This window comes from Pristis pectinata, chromosome 2 (genome assembly GCF_009764475.1).
Source record: "Pristis pectinata isolate sPriPec2 chromosome 2, sPriPec2.1.pri, whole genome shotgun sequence".
Lineage (NCBI taxonomy): Eukaryota > Metazoa > Chordata > Chondrichthyes > Rhinopristiformes > Pristidae > Pristis > Pristis pectinata.
Window position 1 is genome coordinate 33,939,346 of NC_067406.1, and position 15,978 is coordinate 33,955,323.

General features: G+C 44.6%; 1 protein-coding gene across 4 annotated transcripts in view; it reads left to right on the plus strand.

The window, feature by feature from the left end:
* The window catches only part of rai14 (retinoic acid induced 14), a 199,379-nt gene that overhangs the window by 173,634 nt on the left and 9,767 nt on the right, over nt 1–15,978 (plus strand). For all 4 annotated transcript variants that reach the window (XM_052010039.1, XM_052010040.1, XM_052010037.1 and 1 more), the window contains 3 exons: nt 1,083–2,669; nt 10,708–10,857; nt 15,495–15,560. In XM_052010039.1, coding sequence (XP_051865999.1) covers nt 1,083–2,669; nt 10,708–10,857; nt 15,495–15,560 — 1,803 coding nt within the window. The remainder of the gene's footprint in view (nt 1–1,082; nt 2,670–10,707; nt 10,858–15,494; nt 15,561–15,978) is intronic.

The following is a 15,978-nucleotide window of genomic DNA, read 5'->3' on the forward strand; positions in this document are numbered from 1 at the left end:
TAAATATAGAGGTTTAGGAGCAAGAGAGTGCAGTGAAGACTTGCTACACTGGTTCTGGAGGATGATATGATTTCCATATGAGGTGAGATTAAGTAGACTGGAACTGTATTCTCCTAAATTTAGAAGAAAAAGAGATCTCATCAAAACATACAAAATTCTTAAAGGGCTGGACCGGCTGATACAGGGAAGATGTTTCTTATGGCTGTGCAGACTAGGACCGAGGATAGAGTTTAGGTTTGAGATAGGGAGAAATTTGTTCACTCCAGTGTGTAGTGAACCTTTAAAATTCTCTCCCAGAAGTCTATGGAGACTCGGTCTTTGTGTTCATTCAAAATACACATCAGTAAATTTCTGGAATGTTAAGGGGAACTTGGGATATGGAAATAGTGCTGGAAAATGGTGCTGTGGTAGAAGATTAATCATGATCTTAATGCCTGGTAGAGTAGGCTCAAAGGATCGGATAGCCTGTTCCTGCTGCGATTTCTTGTGTCTTTTTCACAGCAGCAACTTGTTTTTATGTAGCACCTTCAACCAATGTTAGTTTAGAGTGTCATTTCAAGAATTTTATTTTGCTAATCAGAATATCTGAAATATCGAAGCAATGGGAAAACTTGAATGTGAACTTGCAGCTGATCAGATCATAAAGCTTTGGATGTTTAAAATATCATTGGAAATTGAAATTTGAATGCCTGTTGTATTTCCATAGGAAATAATTAAGATTCATTATAAAGAATTTAATAAAGGGTAGACAGAAGGTAATTGATGCAACAAAATAGTGAGAATGCACCAGTAACAGTGCAGATATAAAGACAAATTTTAAAATGCTTATCCAGAATGTTGGTTTACAGTACTTGTTCTAAACAAGGATGTACTAAGAGTTTTTTGTTGGAAACAACACTAAATCCATGAAAAGTTTTTAAACTTTGTAAATTCTTGGTGCAAGTTTGTAAATGGCAATGAAAGGTATTTGCGTGCCTCAAACAATTGCCAAAATAAAGTTTGCCAAAGAAACTTTTATGAAAATGGGGGCTCTTTAAAATCTGTATCTTGTGTTGTAATTGTGAATTTGATTTATTTTATAGGGAAAAGAAAAAGTAACAAACATAAAGCCACAGGATGAACAATTGAGACCGAATCTAGAAACTCCATTTGACCTAAATCTTAATTCAGCCGATGCCCACTGTATTCTTGAAGCTAATTACATCCAGTTAAAGGAATTGTATAAAAATGCTGAAGCTGAAATTACTAACCTAAGAGCAGAAATGCTTTCAAACATGCCTAATGCTCCAGTAAAAACTGAAAATTTTAATAACAGTAGTTCTAATACAGAGGTAAAGGATTTGGATGAACAAGAAACTCAGCATGCTTTGGCAATGGAATTATTGGCTGAATTATCTGAGGAAAGGATGCAGACATTAGGAGGAATTAATGAGAATGGTTATTGCCTTGAACAAAAGCTCCAAGAGACACAAAGTAAATATGAAGAGGCACTGAAGGAACTTTCAAGTCTGCGGGCACAGGTACAAGAAGACTTGCGCCTCAGGGAAGAGCATTTATCTTTTCCAAATTTGGAAGAGTTGACACAGTCCTATGAAGATGAGTTAGAGGAAATGAAGCAGAGACTTAAAAGGGCTTTGGAAGATGAAGAAAGAGCAAATAATAGTGTGAGAGAAATAGAGGAGCTTCTGGAGATAAAAGATAAATTATTGTCCAATTGCATGTCTCAGGAAGAGTGCGAGGAGATGAAAAAATCTCATGCCCTACTTGTCGAGAACATCAATCAAGAGAAAACATTGCTAATTGAGAAGTACAAAGAATCACAAGAAGAAATTAAAAAGTTACAAGAAAAGCTGAACCATCAGGCATACGCTCAAGAAAAGGAAAACGACTTTCAAGAAATGCTGACTGCATTGAACAAAAGAACAGATGAACTGAAAAATCAACTAACTGCAATGACACAACAATACAATTTAGCAGAAAGTGAATTAAAAGAGCTGAAAAATAAAAAGGCTGAAGTGGTATCTGAACATGTCAATTCAAACTATATCCATAAAGAGCAACATGAACAACTAGTTCAAGTTCTAAATGAGTCCATTGATGAACTGAAAGAAAAGTTGTCTGACCTGGAGATGAAGCTTAAGGGATCTGAGCAAGACAATGCTAAATTACAGAAGGACCTTGAAATTCATAAACAGACTTCTGTACCTCTCTCTGAACATACAGAAATAATAATGTCTCTTGAAAATACCATAAAGAATTTTGATGGAAAAATACGGCAGATAGAGCATGAGCTTGAACAGAAGGAAATACAATTGAATGTATTAGAAGGAAATTTGGCCACAGAGAAGGCTGCTGTTCAAGAGGCAATGGTTCCAAAATCAGAGTGCGAGAAGATGAGAGCTTCATTTGAAGCGGAATCGAAACGGTTGACTGTTAAAGTAAGTGATTTATTGAAAGAGCAAGAAAAACTATCTGCAGAAGCTGCACAGGCTAGGAAGGAAAACCTACTAGCAAAAAATGAGCGAGACACAGCTCAAGCTCAGCTTTTGAGCAAAGAGCAAGAAATCAAGAGACTTCGCATCAGGGGCCATGATATGCAGCAAGCTATGGAAGAATTGCAAAGGCGGATTAAAGATTCCTTGAAACTAGAAGAAGATAAAGACAGGAAGGTAAGACTTTTCTGTCAGATTTTACTGAAATGCACATTTTCAGACTGAACTTTCCAGCTGAAATATATAACTTTGGAATTCTAATTTGTGAAATATCAGGCAAAATATCACAAGTTATTGAACAAACAATTCCTTCATAACATTAAAAGGACTACATTTTTCTGTAATTCAACTATGCAAAGACCTTTTGAGTTGGTCTAGAAAAAAAACTGCTTTCTATTGAAAATTAAAGATAAAAGATTTTTTTAATTATTTAATTTATTTTATTTAAAATTTAATTGAAATATAAAGGCATGCAGAAAGTGAAAATATAAGGAAATGGTCAGCAGAGGAAGAATGCTCATGTTTGATCAATTATAGTGGTTTCTGAAGAAGCATCAGGAAGTTAAGGGGAGTTTAGGAGGTGGAAGACATCTGAATTTATAAAAAGCCTCTGGTGATTTTTTTACATTGAAACATAAGAAATAGGAACAGGTGGGGACCATATATCCTCTTGAGCCTGTTGTGCCAGAGAAAACTGTGAATTTATCTCCAAAATATAGGCCTTGTGTATAGGGAGATTGCACAGTGACCCACAACTAATATGAAATTAATTGAATCTGGGGATGTAAGAGCTATAGATGCAAGAATTATAAGAATGGTTAAAGCATGGAAGGAGGTCATTTAGCCCATACCTTCAAATTTTGTAATGACTGAAGTAAGATCAATCCAGGTAGAACCACTCCTGCCTTTTCCTATAGCTCTACAAATTTATTCCTTTCAAATATTTATCCAGCTGCATTTTGAATGCTACTATTGAATCTGCCTTCAGTATTAGCATTGCTTTTCTAGAGCATGGCTACTTGTTGGTGTTTTAAAGAAAAATAAGGTTTTTTTCATGTTGGTTTTGGTTCTTCTGCAAGTTACCTTTATTCTGCCTCCCAGTTCTTAAACCTTCCACCGATGAGAACAGTTTCTCTCTATCTACTTTACCATTTTTAAACACTTCTGCCAGATCCTCTTTGCACTCGCCAAGGAGAACCCCAGCTGTTTGCATAACTTAAGTCCCTCATTCCTGAATTGATAAATCTCTTCTGCACCATTCTAAAGCCTTGACTTTTATTTTAAAGTGTAACCCATCTGAACTTCATGCAATCAGCCTGGTTCTCACTTGTATTATATGTCAGATGCAATTTTTTTTCCCTGCTCTATTTCACTTTACATCTTTCTGGTCATCCGTGGAGCTCTGGATTCAGTTACCCTTTCCTTCCATCTCATTGTGATATATCTAGACTGAACCTGACACATCACTGCTCTTAAAGGCCTCCTGCTTTTCAGTTACAGTTTTGCTTGCCAAGCTTTGATTCCATTTTCCCCAAGCCAGATCTGTTCTCAGCCCATTGAAACTGGCCCTTCCCCAACACACTATTTTTAACTTGGAATGACCTATATCCTTTTCCATAGCTATTCTAAATCCTATACTCTTACAGTTTCTGTCTTCTGGATGCTTCCCCACTGATATTTGATCCACTTGGACAGATACAGTTCCCAGAACCATCTTCCTCCTGGGCCAAAAACATACTAAACAAGAAACTTCTCTCGAATACATTTCAGAAATTTGCCCCCGCCCCCCCCACTCCCCACCCCGTATCTTTAATTATTACTATTTGGATATTTCAAGTACCCCATTATTTCTACTGTATGAGTTTTGCAAGTTGTTTCTCAAACAGAAAATGCAGAAGGTTTAAGGATAGTTATCCTACTGTGGAAAATATTGGAAATAACATTCCCCCAGAGTCAATGCTGGAAGCAATATTTATATAAATAATGCCGAATCTGAAGTATTAAAAATAGGAGAATGCACTAATTTAAGGATTATGGTTAACAAGAAAACTATGACACAGTATCCCCTGGATATTGGAAATCTTAAAAGAAAAACGATGGAAATACTTGGCAGGCCAGGCAACATCTGTGGAGAGAGAAACCAATAATATTTTTGGTCAATGAACTTTCATAAGCACTGGAAATTCTGAAAAGATGTATCAGGTTTTCAGATGCAGAGTAAGTTAGGGAAGGAACATTGGGAATGGTGGGGGGGGAGGTGCAGGGAGAGAAAGGAACAAAAGGATCATTTTGTGGAAGGCAGGAGAGATTAACAAAGGAATTAATGTACAAGTCAAAATAGTTTGGTAATAGAATTTAAAAAAAACAAAAGGTTAAGTGGGAATAGCAAAATTATCATCTGAAACTTTGAACTCGGTATGAGGCACAGAGACTATAATGTGCTTAGTTGAAAAATGAGGGCTTATTGCTCAAGTTTCCTCAGAACAGAAGAAGATAGCAACAAAGGGGGTGTTGGCATGGGGCGAGTTGAGAATTGAAGCCACAAACCTCAGGAAATTTAGTGTTAAGCTAACTGACTGAACTGAGGTCACCTAATCTGTTTGGTATCACCAATTTGGGAGAGGTGCACCATGAATTGAAAGTAAAAATAACTTGCTACTTCAGTTGGAAAGAACATATTGGGGGAGGGGGGGAGGGTGGGGGGGGGCGGTCTTGATGATGGATCCCTTTTTGTGATTTAAGAGGAAGGGTTATTGGTAATAATTGAAGAGTCGACCAGGAAATACTGAAATGGGGGGGACCCCGAACTGTTTTGGGTGGTGGAAGTGGACATTGATAAAAGAGATGGCCAAGGATGTTCAGATGAAAATGGAAGGTGGTGGGTGGATGATGAGATTTGGTGGGGGGAGCAGTTGAGGGGTAGGGAGGGAGGAAAAGTGGTGAGAACAGATGTAAGGAATGGGGTCTTTCAACCAGGGTAAAGGGGAACCTTTAGTTCAGAAGAAGAGCCATCAGAAGCACTACAGTAGAGGTTGTTATAGTATGAAAATAAGACCATAAAACATGAGAGCAGAATTAGGCCATTCGGCCCATCGAGTCTGCTCTGCCATTTGATCATGGCTAAAACTGGAAGAAAAAACTGAGAAAATGGAAGAAAGTCCTTTCGGAAGGCTGAGTCTAAACTGCTTTGGACCATTTTTCAAGTATTGTGTGCATTTCTGGTCTCCATATTGTAAAGAGGGTACAGAGGCATTGGAAAAAATTGTAAAAGGCTTGTATCAGAAGTAAATTATAACTTTTAACTTTGGCTGTAGGAAAGAGAATGCTAGGGACTCGACTAAGTGAGGTCTTTTTAACTGGTGCAGTAAATAGTGCCTTAAAAAACACGTATGCTGTAAATTTGGAAGAAAGACCAAAAATACTGGGAGCACTCACTCAGCAGGTCAACTAGTATCAGTGGGGAGAGAAACGTTTGACGTTTTGGATCAAGGATCCATCAGAACTGGAAAAGTAAGAAAAAAAGCATGTTTTAAACTGCGGAGAGAAAGGGTTGAGGGAACAGAAAGAATGACTGTGATAGTGTGACTGACTAGGCTGAATCATGTGGAAGCTGTAACTGGGAGATCAACACTGTTATTCAACACAGCAGATCTTCTGGAGGGAATCTAGTTCTCCTCTCCTCAAACAATATTTTATACATTTTAAACAGAAAGCCAACAATAAAAGATTATCTACAGTTTCAATGGCTATAATTACCTACTTCTACATTTTGAATGTAGATGGGTAACTTTCCAGAATTACGTGCTTACAATGGTAGCACATCACAACTAGCAGAACCCCTTTGAATATTTTATACTGGTGGCTAGTCCAAAAGCTTCTGAGCACAAACTCCAGACACCCACAATATATACCCCTTTTGTTGGTGTTGAGGGATGGCATTAAGTGGCAGAGATACACCTTTAACAATGTGTTAATACAGGAGATAGCCACTTAATGCCTTCCCTGATCTCATCCTGAAGTTTTCAATGACCAGTGATTGACGTGACATTCATCTATTGTCTTCACCTGCATGGTACAGAATTAGAATGTCCCACCCCCAAGATTAAGGTTTTAATAGCCTTAATGTATCAGTTGAAGTTAAATTGTTAACAGGTTTTATTTCTTGAAGACTGGTTCTCATTTTAATTAATATCTGCTATCCATAATTTCATAACTCCAGAATGATCCCTAACAATAGGATGCAAGTAATTATTTTAAAAAGAGGGCAGTTAGGAATAAAAAAGGAAAAATAAATATTAAGGCACAGACATAACAACATCCGGAGAGAGAGGGGGAAAGAGGTGGGAAAACAATTGGTAATGTGAAATTGTTAAATACGATATTAAATCACAAGGGCTGCAAAGTGCTGTTCCTTGAGCTTTCATTGGAGTAGTGAGAAGTGGCTGATAGAGGTGGAAGAATGGACCTGGCAATTATAGAGTCATGCAGCATGGAAACAGGCCCATCTGGTCCATGCCGACCGAAATTCCCATACAAGCTAGTCCCACTTGCCTGTGTTTGGCCCATATCCCTCTAAACCTTTCCCATCCATGTACTTGTCCAAGTACCTTTTAAATGTTGTTAATGTACTTGCCTCAAACACTTCCTCTGGCAGCTTATTCCATATACTGACCACTCTCTCGGTGAAAAAGTTGCCCTTCAGGTTCCTATTAAATCTTTCCCCTCTACCCTTAAACCTATGCCCTCTAGTTCTCGATTTCCCAACCCTGGGAAAAAGACTCTGCACACTCACCCTATCTATGCCCCTTATAATTTTATACACACCGATAAGAACGCCTCTCATTTTCTTGCGCTCCAATGAAAAAGTCCCAATCTGATCAACCTCTCTCCATAACTCAGTCCCTTGAGACCCGGGAACATCCTTGTAAATCTCCTCTGCACTCCTTCCAGCTTAATAAATGTCATCTTTCCTATAGCAGGGTGACTAAAACTGAATACAATTTTCCAAATGTGGCCTCACTAACATCTTGTACAACTGCAACATCCCTACTTCCATACTCAGGGCCTTGAATGATGAAGGCCAATGTGCCAAAAGCCGCCTTTGCCACCCAGTATACCTGCAGCACCACTTTCATGGAACCATGTACTTGTACCCCCCAGATCCCGTTTTCTGCAACACTCCGCAGGGCCCTACCATTCACTGCAAAAGTTCTACCCTCATTCATCCTCCCAAAATGCAACATCTCAAACTTACCTGAATTAAACTCTATTTGCCATTCCTTTGCCCACTTACCCAACTGATCAGGGTCCCTCAGTAAATCCTGATAACCATCTTCACTGTTAATTGCAGAAGGAACAGTCCCTTTTGGAGTACTGAGTCACTGAAAACAATGGAGGATACTATGTGGTATGTGGCAGTTTTGGGGGAGGGGGGGAGGTGAGGACAAGAGGAACCTATTCTTGTTCTGCTGGCAGTGATTGAGAATAGTGATGTGAGAAATAAAGGAAATGTAGTGGAGAGCTTTGTCCCGTATTGCAGAGGGATAGCCACTGTTAGGGAAAGAAGAAAACATCTTAGTGCACTGGTGTGGAAAGCCTTATTATCAGAGCAAATATGACAGAGGAACTGGGAGAATGGAATCCTTGCAGAAAGTAGGATGGGAGGAAATGTAGTTGGGATGGCTGGAGGGGTTGATGGGCTTTTCATGGATATCAGTAGCTAACCTGTCCCCCTGAGATTTAGAGAGAGATGTCAAGAAAAGGAATTGCCAGATATGGACTGTTTGAGAAAAAGAGCAGGGTGGAAATTGGCAGAAAAGGTGGTACAATTTTCAAGTTCTACATTATACACACCGATATTGCAGGATGCTGCATCCTGCAATAATTAAAGTTGAGGGTGGGGACCTGAATGGGACTGAAATAAAGGTTGTTTCACCCATCCAAGAAGTGATGGTTATAGCTTGGGCCTGTGTGAGTTCCCATTACTACACCTTGGGCTGAGAAAGTGAGTAGATTTCAATGTAGGAATTGAGTTAGGTCCAGCAAGGAAAGAGTAGGGGTGAAAAGACCCCGGTTGAGCCTCTGTTTGAGTGAAGAGCCCTCAGACCGTCCTGGTTGTGGGATGGAGGTATAGAAGGTGTAGGTATCCATGGTGAAGATGAGCCAGAGGGGACCAAGAAACTGGAAACTGTCAATGTGACAGAGGGCATCAGAGGTGTCATAGATACTAGTGGGAAGGGACAGGAAAGAAAGAATAGGCAAGGTAGGAAGAAGTAAGCTCTGTGGGACAAGAATTGGCTAAAACAATGGAGCTACCAGGATAGTCCTGCGTGTGGATCTTGGGGAGGAGGTAGAAGCAGGCTGTACAGTTGGGAGCCAGTGAGACTGGAGATTGTGGAGGGGAAACCTCCTGAAGAAGTGAGGTCAGAGAGTGCCTGGGAGACAATGACCCAATGTTCTGTGGTGGGATCATGCTCCAGTGGGAGTTGAGGTGTCCGGTTGGTTTCTTGAGAGGTTGAAGTCAGTTTGCCAAAACATAAAGTAATGTAAAATAATTATTTAAATGATTTTAAAGCAACTGTTAACTCGACAACTTTGATCTGTGCCCTATCACAGGTATTCCCTCTGTTTTGTCTACCCCACATTCACACCCTACTGCATTTCTCATTTTTCCAGTTCTGATGAATGGTCCTTAATGAATCAGAATCAGGTTTATTATCACTGACCTATGTTGTTGTTTTGCTGCAGCAGTACAGTGCAAGACGTAAAAATTACTATAAGTTACAAAAATAAATAAATTCGTGCAAACGAGGAATAATGAGGTAGTGTTCATGGGTTCATGTGTCGTTCAGAAATCTGATAGCAGAGGGGAAGATGCTGTTGAATGTTGAGTGTGAATGTTGAAATGTTGAGTGTAGATCTTCAGGCTCCTGTACCCACCTCCCTGCTGGTAGTAACGTGAAGGGGGCATGTCCCGGATGGTGAGGGTCCTTAATGACAGATGCCACCTCCTTGAGGCACTGCCTCTTGAAGATGTCCTTGATGGCAGGGATGGTAATGCCTGTGATGGAGTTCACTGAGTGTACAGCCCTCTGCAACCTCTTTTAATCATGTATTGGCGCCTCCATACCAGGCAGTGATGCAACCAGTCAGAATGCTCTCCATTGTACATCTGTAGAAATTTGCAAGGGTCTTTGCAAATTTCTATAGAAATGCCAATCCTTGTTTCTCTCCCAACTAATATTGCTTGATGTTGCTTCAAGCATTTTCTGTTTGTTTGTGACCAAATGCTTGATGTAAAGTGGTAGGTTTAAAGAAAAGAGAGAACTTTGAGCGATACAGAGCTCAGGCCCAAGGCAGAGCTGTCACTGGGGCAGTGACTTTGTCAAAAGAGCAGGTCACAGGCTGGACTTACTACAGTGAGTGAGTGCTCTCTAGACCCTTTTCATTTCTCACTCCACAGCTGTGTATTTCCAACAGTTTCTGTTTTTCAGATTTCCAGCGTGTGCAATATTTTTTCAGTTTTGTTGTTTTCTAAAACCATATTCATCTATGTCAGTTCTATTGCTCACACAAACCACTGAATTCTAACAATAGAGCATCATTTATATGTTCATTTTTTGTGATCTGGGTATTGCTGACAAGGTCGCCAATTATTGTGCATTCTGAATTGCCTTTGGTAAGGTGGCACTGAGCCACTTTGAAATGTGCCATCCTTCTAGTGAAGGTATTCCCAAAATGCTGCTGAATAGGAAATCCTAGGATTTGTACCTTGCAATGATGAAGGAACAGTGATATTTTCCAGTCAGTATGATGTGAAGCTTGGAGGAGAACCTGCAGGTTGTGATGTTTCATGCACTTGCTGATCTTGTCCTCCTCGGTGATGGATGTTGAAAGTTTGGAAACTTCAGTTGGAGTCATTGACTCACTGAGTGTTACTGCATTTTCTGTTTTTTGTTAAATCCTTTGGAGCAATGAGCTTATTTTCCCCCTCAGAAATGCTCTTCCCATTAATTTTTTACCAGATCCAAATGTTTAATTTAAAATTCTGGTCTTCACTTTCATTCCTCTCCACGAACTTACCACACGTCATCTCTAACCTCTTGCAGCTGTGTTCCATTCCTTTTCTGACTGCATCAGTTTTATTGTTCAACCATTAATGAATCTGCTGTCTATCCTCAAATTTATAACACCTTATTTTGGTGAACTTAAACAGAACAATGAACTGTCCAAGGAAGTAAGCAAATTGAAGGAAGCACTGAACAGTCTTTCTCAGCTTTCCTATACAGCAAACACCCTCAAAAGACAAAACCAACAGCTTGAGATTCTTCAGCAGCAAGTGAAGCATTTACAGCACCAGCTATCTGTAAGTATTCTTCACTTGTATTCTAGTTTATTTGTCAATAATAAGGATAATCTGTGGCGGCCCGCAAACACGGAACTCGAACCGCCATCAGGCGCCGTGGGCGCATGCGTGGAAGTGCGTCTTGAACTCTCTCCTGGGGGCAGCCCTTCCAGGAATGTTCTGACGTGGTCGGGGCCCGCGCGGTGGCGGGGGCTTGTGGGTAGAGTGTTTTGGCGCACTTTGGTGTGGTTGAAGCAAAGTTTCTGGTGATCAGCTCTCTCCACCTCCGCCTCATTCTTCCGTAGCGCGCCGCGATCGGCTACACATTGGTGACCCCGACGTTCCAGACAGCATCTGGAACCGACGACTCAGCGCCCAGCCGTGAGTTCAAGCAGCTCACACAGCGCGGTTGCTCTGAAGCTCCCGACTTTCTGGGCCACTCAGCCCCACGTCTGGTTCGAGCAGACTGAGGCCCAGTTCGCCATCAGAGACATTACATCTGATGCCACAAGGTACTACCAGGACACGGCAGGCCGGATCATCGACTTCCTACGCCAGCCACCAACGGAGGACAGGTACCCTAGGATTAAGGCGCTCCTGATCCGTACTTTCAGACTCTCCAGCCGCAAGCGAGCCGCGCAGCTCCTACACATGGACGGTCTGGGTGACCGCATGCCATCCAAGCTCATGAACGATATGCTGGCGCTCATGGATGGCCATAAACCATGCCTTTTGTTTGAGCAGTTATTCCTCGAGCAACTGCCAGAGGACATTCGCTTCCTCCTCACGAGTGAGGATTTCAGCGACCCAAGGGGGGATCGCGGCCAAAGCAGACGTCCTTTGGCAGAGTAAGCAACGTGGAGCAACCTCCATCGGCCTGGCCATGACCGCGCGGCCCAAAGCCCAGGCCCTGCAATCGAAGCCGTTGAGACCCATGGGGGAGAAGGACGAAGCTTCGGAACAATGGTGTTTCTTTCACCGAAGATGGGGTTCAGGTGCGTGCCACTGCCGTCCGCCATATGCCTTCCCGGGAAACGCCGGGGCCAGCCGTCGCTAATGGCTACGATGGCTGGCCACTAGATAGCCTCCTCTATCTCTGGGACTGACACTCCGGGCAGCGCTTTCTGGTAGACACCGGGGCCGAAGTCAGTGTACTTCCCCCCTCGAACATGGACACTCGTAACGCGGTCCCAGGCCCCGAGCTCACCGCTGCAAATGGCACCAGCATTCGAACATACGGCTCGCAAACCATCCCACTGCGTTTCTGGTCCAGCCGTTTCACTTGGACTTTCATGTTGGCAGCGGTGTCGCAGCCATTAATAGGGGCAGGTTTCCTATGGGCCAGCTGCCTCCTGGTCGACCTGAAAGGCCGGTGTTTGGTCCACGCTGAGACATTCCAGACTTTCCAACTCGGAGAAGCCAAGCTACCGGTCCTCCACCTGGATTCCGTGACCCTCTCGGGTAACAAATTTGCCAGGGTGTTGGCGGAATTCCCCTCCATAGTGACCCCGCAGTTCTCCACGGCTGATCCCAAGCACGGCGTGCAGCACCACATCCCCACGCAAGGACCACCACTGCACGCCTGAGCTCGCAGGCTCCCACCCGACAAGTTCCACCTTGCCAAGGAGGAGTTCCATAAGATGGAGGAGATGGGAGTCATCTGCCGCTCAGACAGCCCGTGGGCATCCCCACTGCACATGGTGCCCAAGTCCACAGGAGAATGGAGGCCCTGCAGAGACTACAGGAGGCTCGACAACACCACAACCGTCAACAGATACCCGGTGCCCCACATTTCACGGCGAACCTGCACAGAGCGACCATCTTCTCGAAGGTCGACCTGGTCCGGGGATACCATCAGACCCCAGTGCACCCCGACGACATGCCCAAAACAGCACTCATCACCCCGTTTGGCTTGTTCGAATTCCTGAGGATGCCTTTCGGTCTCAAAAATGCAGCCCAAACTTTCCAAAGGCTCAAGGACTTGGTGGGACACGGTTTTCATTTACTTGGATGATATCCTGGTGGCCAGCAGTTCACACCAAGAACACGTGGCACATTTGCGCCAGCTCTGCCAACACCTCAGCGACCACGGACTGGCAATCAACCCGGCGAAGTGCCAGTTTGGACTGACGGAGATCGACTTCTTGGGCCACAAGGTTAACCGACATGGCGCAGTCCCCCTACTGGACAAGGTCCAGGCCATCCGCCAGTTCCCCAAGCCCCGCAGGGTCAAGGGCCTGCAGGAGTTCGTAGGGATGGTCAACTTTTATCATCGGTTCGTGCCAGCGGCGGCACGCATCATGAGACCCTTGTTCAGCCTGATGGCCGGCAAGGCCAAAGAGGTGACATGGGACGCAAAGTCCACGGAGGTGTTCGAGCAAGCCAAGACTGCGCTGGCAAAGGCGACCCTCCTAGTACACCCGAGAGTCGATGTACCCACGGCACTCACCGTCAATGCTTCTGACACGGCTGTTGGCAGAGTCCTGGAGCAGCTCGTCGAGGGCCAGTGGCGACCACTCGCTTTCTTCAGCTGGCACCTACAGCCACTAGAGGTGAAGTACAGTGCTTTCGACAGAGAGTTGCTAGTGCTCTACCTGGCTGTCTGGTATTTCCTCGAGGGAAGGGAGTTCGCCATCTATACAGACCCCTCACCTTCGCACTGGCCAAGATATCGGATCTATGGTCAGCTTGGCAGCAGAGGCACCTGTCCTTTTATTTCAGAGTTCACATGGACATCCGCCACATCGCAGGGAAGAACAACATCGTCGCCGACACACTGTCTTGCCCCTGCCTCCACTCAGCGGGCATATCGTCCTCAGACATTGACTACGCAACACTGGTGGAAGCACAACAGTCAGACACCGAGATCCCGACTTACCGCACCGCCGTTTCGGGACTCCAGTTGGAGGACGTCCCCACTGGCCCGGCAGCGATTTGACTCCTGTGCGATGTGTCTACTGGCAGACCCCGGCCTGTGGTACCAGCAGCATGGAGGCGCAGGGTGTTCGACATGCTGTACGACCTGGCCCATCTGTCCATCCGGGCATCCATCAAGCTCGTAGCAGACAGATTTGTCTGACACGGTTTGCGCAAGCAGGTCGGACACTGGGCCAGGACCTGCGTACACTGCCAGACCGCCAAAGTCCAGCGGCACGTGAAGGCTCCCCTCCAGCAGCTCCAGCCTACGCACAAGAGGTTCCAACACATCCACGTGGACATCGTCGGCCCCCTGCCAGTATCCCGGGGCGCCAAGTATATCTTTACCATGGTGGACAGGTTCACCAGATGGCCGGAAGCTGTACCGCTGGCAGACACATCCACTGAGTCCTGCGCCAGGACGCTTATTGCGAACTGGGTCGCCAGGTTAGGCGTCCCTATGGACATCACCTCCGACAGGGGAGCGCAATTCACATCTGGTTTGTGAACAGCACTGGCACAGCTCCTGGGCACCCAGCTGCATCACACCACAGCATACCATCCCCAGTCCAACGGTTTGGTCGAGCAGTTCCACCGGCACCTCAAGTCGGCCGTGATGGCGCGCCTCAAGGGCCCCAGCTGGACAGACGAGCTTCCCTGGGTTTTACTGGGCATCCGCACATCCCCAAGGAAGACCTGGGCACCTCCTCGGCAGAGTTGGTCTACGGCGCTCCCCGACAGTCCCGGGTGAGTTTGTACCAGGGTCCCGTGGTCCGGAAGAAACTCCGGCACAGGTGCTGACTAGGTAGGGACCCTGGCACTGGTCCCGACCTCCAGGCATGGTCCCACGCCGGCTTTCACCCCTAAAGACCTCCGGGACTGTGAATATGTTTTTATTCGCAGGGGCCTGCGCAAGTCACCTCTACAGTGACCATACGAAGGAACCTTCAAAGTGATCCGGCACAATGGATCTATGTGTGTCGTGGAGGTGGGTGGTCGGGAAGAGACTGTTACAGTGGACCGCCTCAAACCCGCGCACCTGGACATTGAGCAGCCAGTGAGGGTACCCACACCCCGCCGGCGTGGCCGGCCACCTCAGCAAGCCACACGGATTGGGGGCTCCACTTCCCCGATGGATGTTTGGGGGGTGGGGGTGGTGGGGGGGGGGGGGGGGGGGGTTGCTGGCCTGCATACGTGGAACTCAAACCACCATCGGGCGCATACGCAGAAGTGCGTCTTGAACTATCTCCCGGGGGCGGCCCTTCCAGGAACGTTCTGATGTGGTCGAGGCCCGCACAGTGGCAGGGGCTTGTGGGTAGAGTGTTTTGGCGTGCTTGGGTGTGGTTGAAGTAAAGTTTCTGGTGATCAGCTCTCTCTGCCTCTGCGTCATTCTTCCGTAATGCGATCGGCTACAAATCCATCTTTGAATTAAAAAGACAGATTTTGATTCTTATCTAAGGTGTAGATTTTGAAATATTCTGGTACATTTTCATCTTTTGGAACATAATACAAAAACAACTTGCAACTATAAAAGAATTTCAAGGTAGTAAAAGCTTCCAAGCTGTTTCACAGGATGCTTATCAAACAAAATCTGACATCGAGCTATGTTGGGAGATTTTGGAAGAGATGACCATCTTCAAGAAGAGTTTCCATGAACTTCATTTCACAAACTTTTCAGTCATTGTACTTTAACTGTGTTTTAAACTGCTTCAATTAATGAAATGTTATAATTTTATTCATAGGAAGCGAATCAACGACACCACGAAGTAGTATCTGTCTATCGAATGCATCTTCTGTATGCTGTCCAGGTAAATTTCCTTAATTATCTTTTTATGTACTTCAAAAGGCATTTTGCGAGGAATTCTGAAATGGAGGGTTCCTTTATTTCTCGAGGATTTCTTTCCTATTTCATATCATATTTAATAATGACATAGCGGAAGGCTATTCAGTCCATTGAGTCAACTGGTCCTCAGAAATCCCATCCCCTCCCCCCATTGATTTTTCTGTAACCTTTTCTCTCACCCATGCAATCACAGAAGAACATGCAAACTCTGCGCAGCCTGCACCTGCGTTCATAGAGCTGTGACACAGCTGCACTACCTGCAGCACTGTGCCACCCATTTTTATACTACCAGCTTTTACCTATCTTAATAAAATGTGCTATGCAAAAAAAAGAAATTCTTTAGGAAACAATGCTACGGGGAAAGTGACTTGTATGTAGCTGAC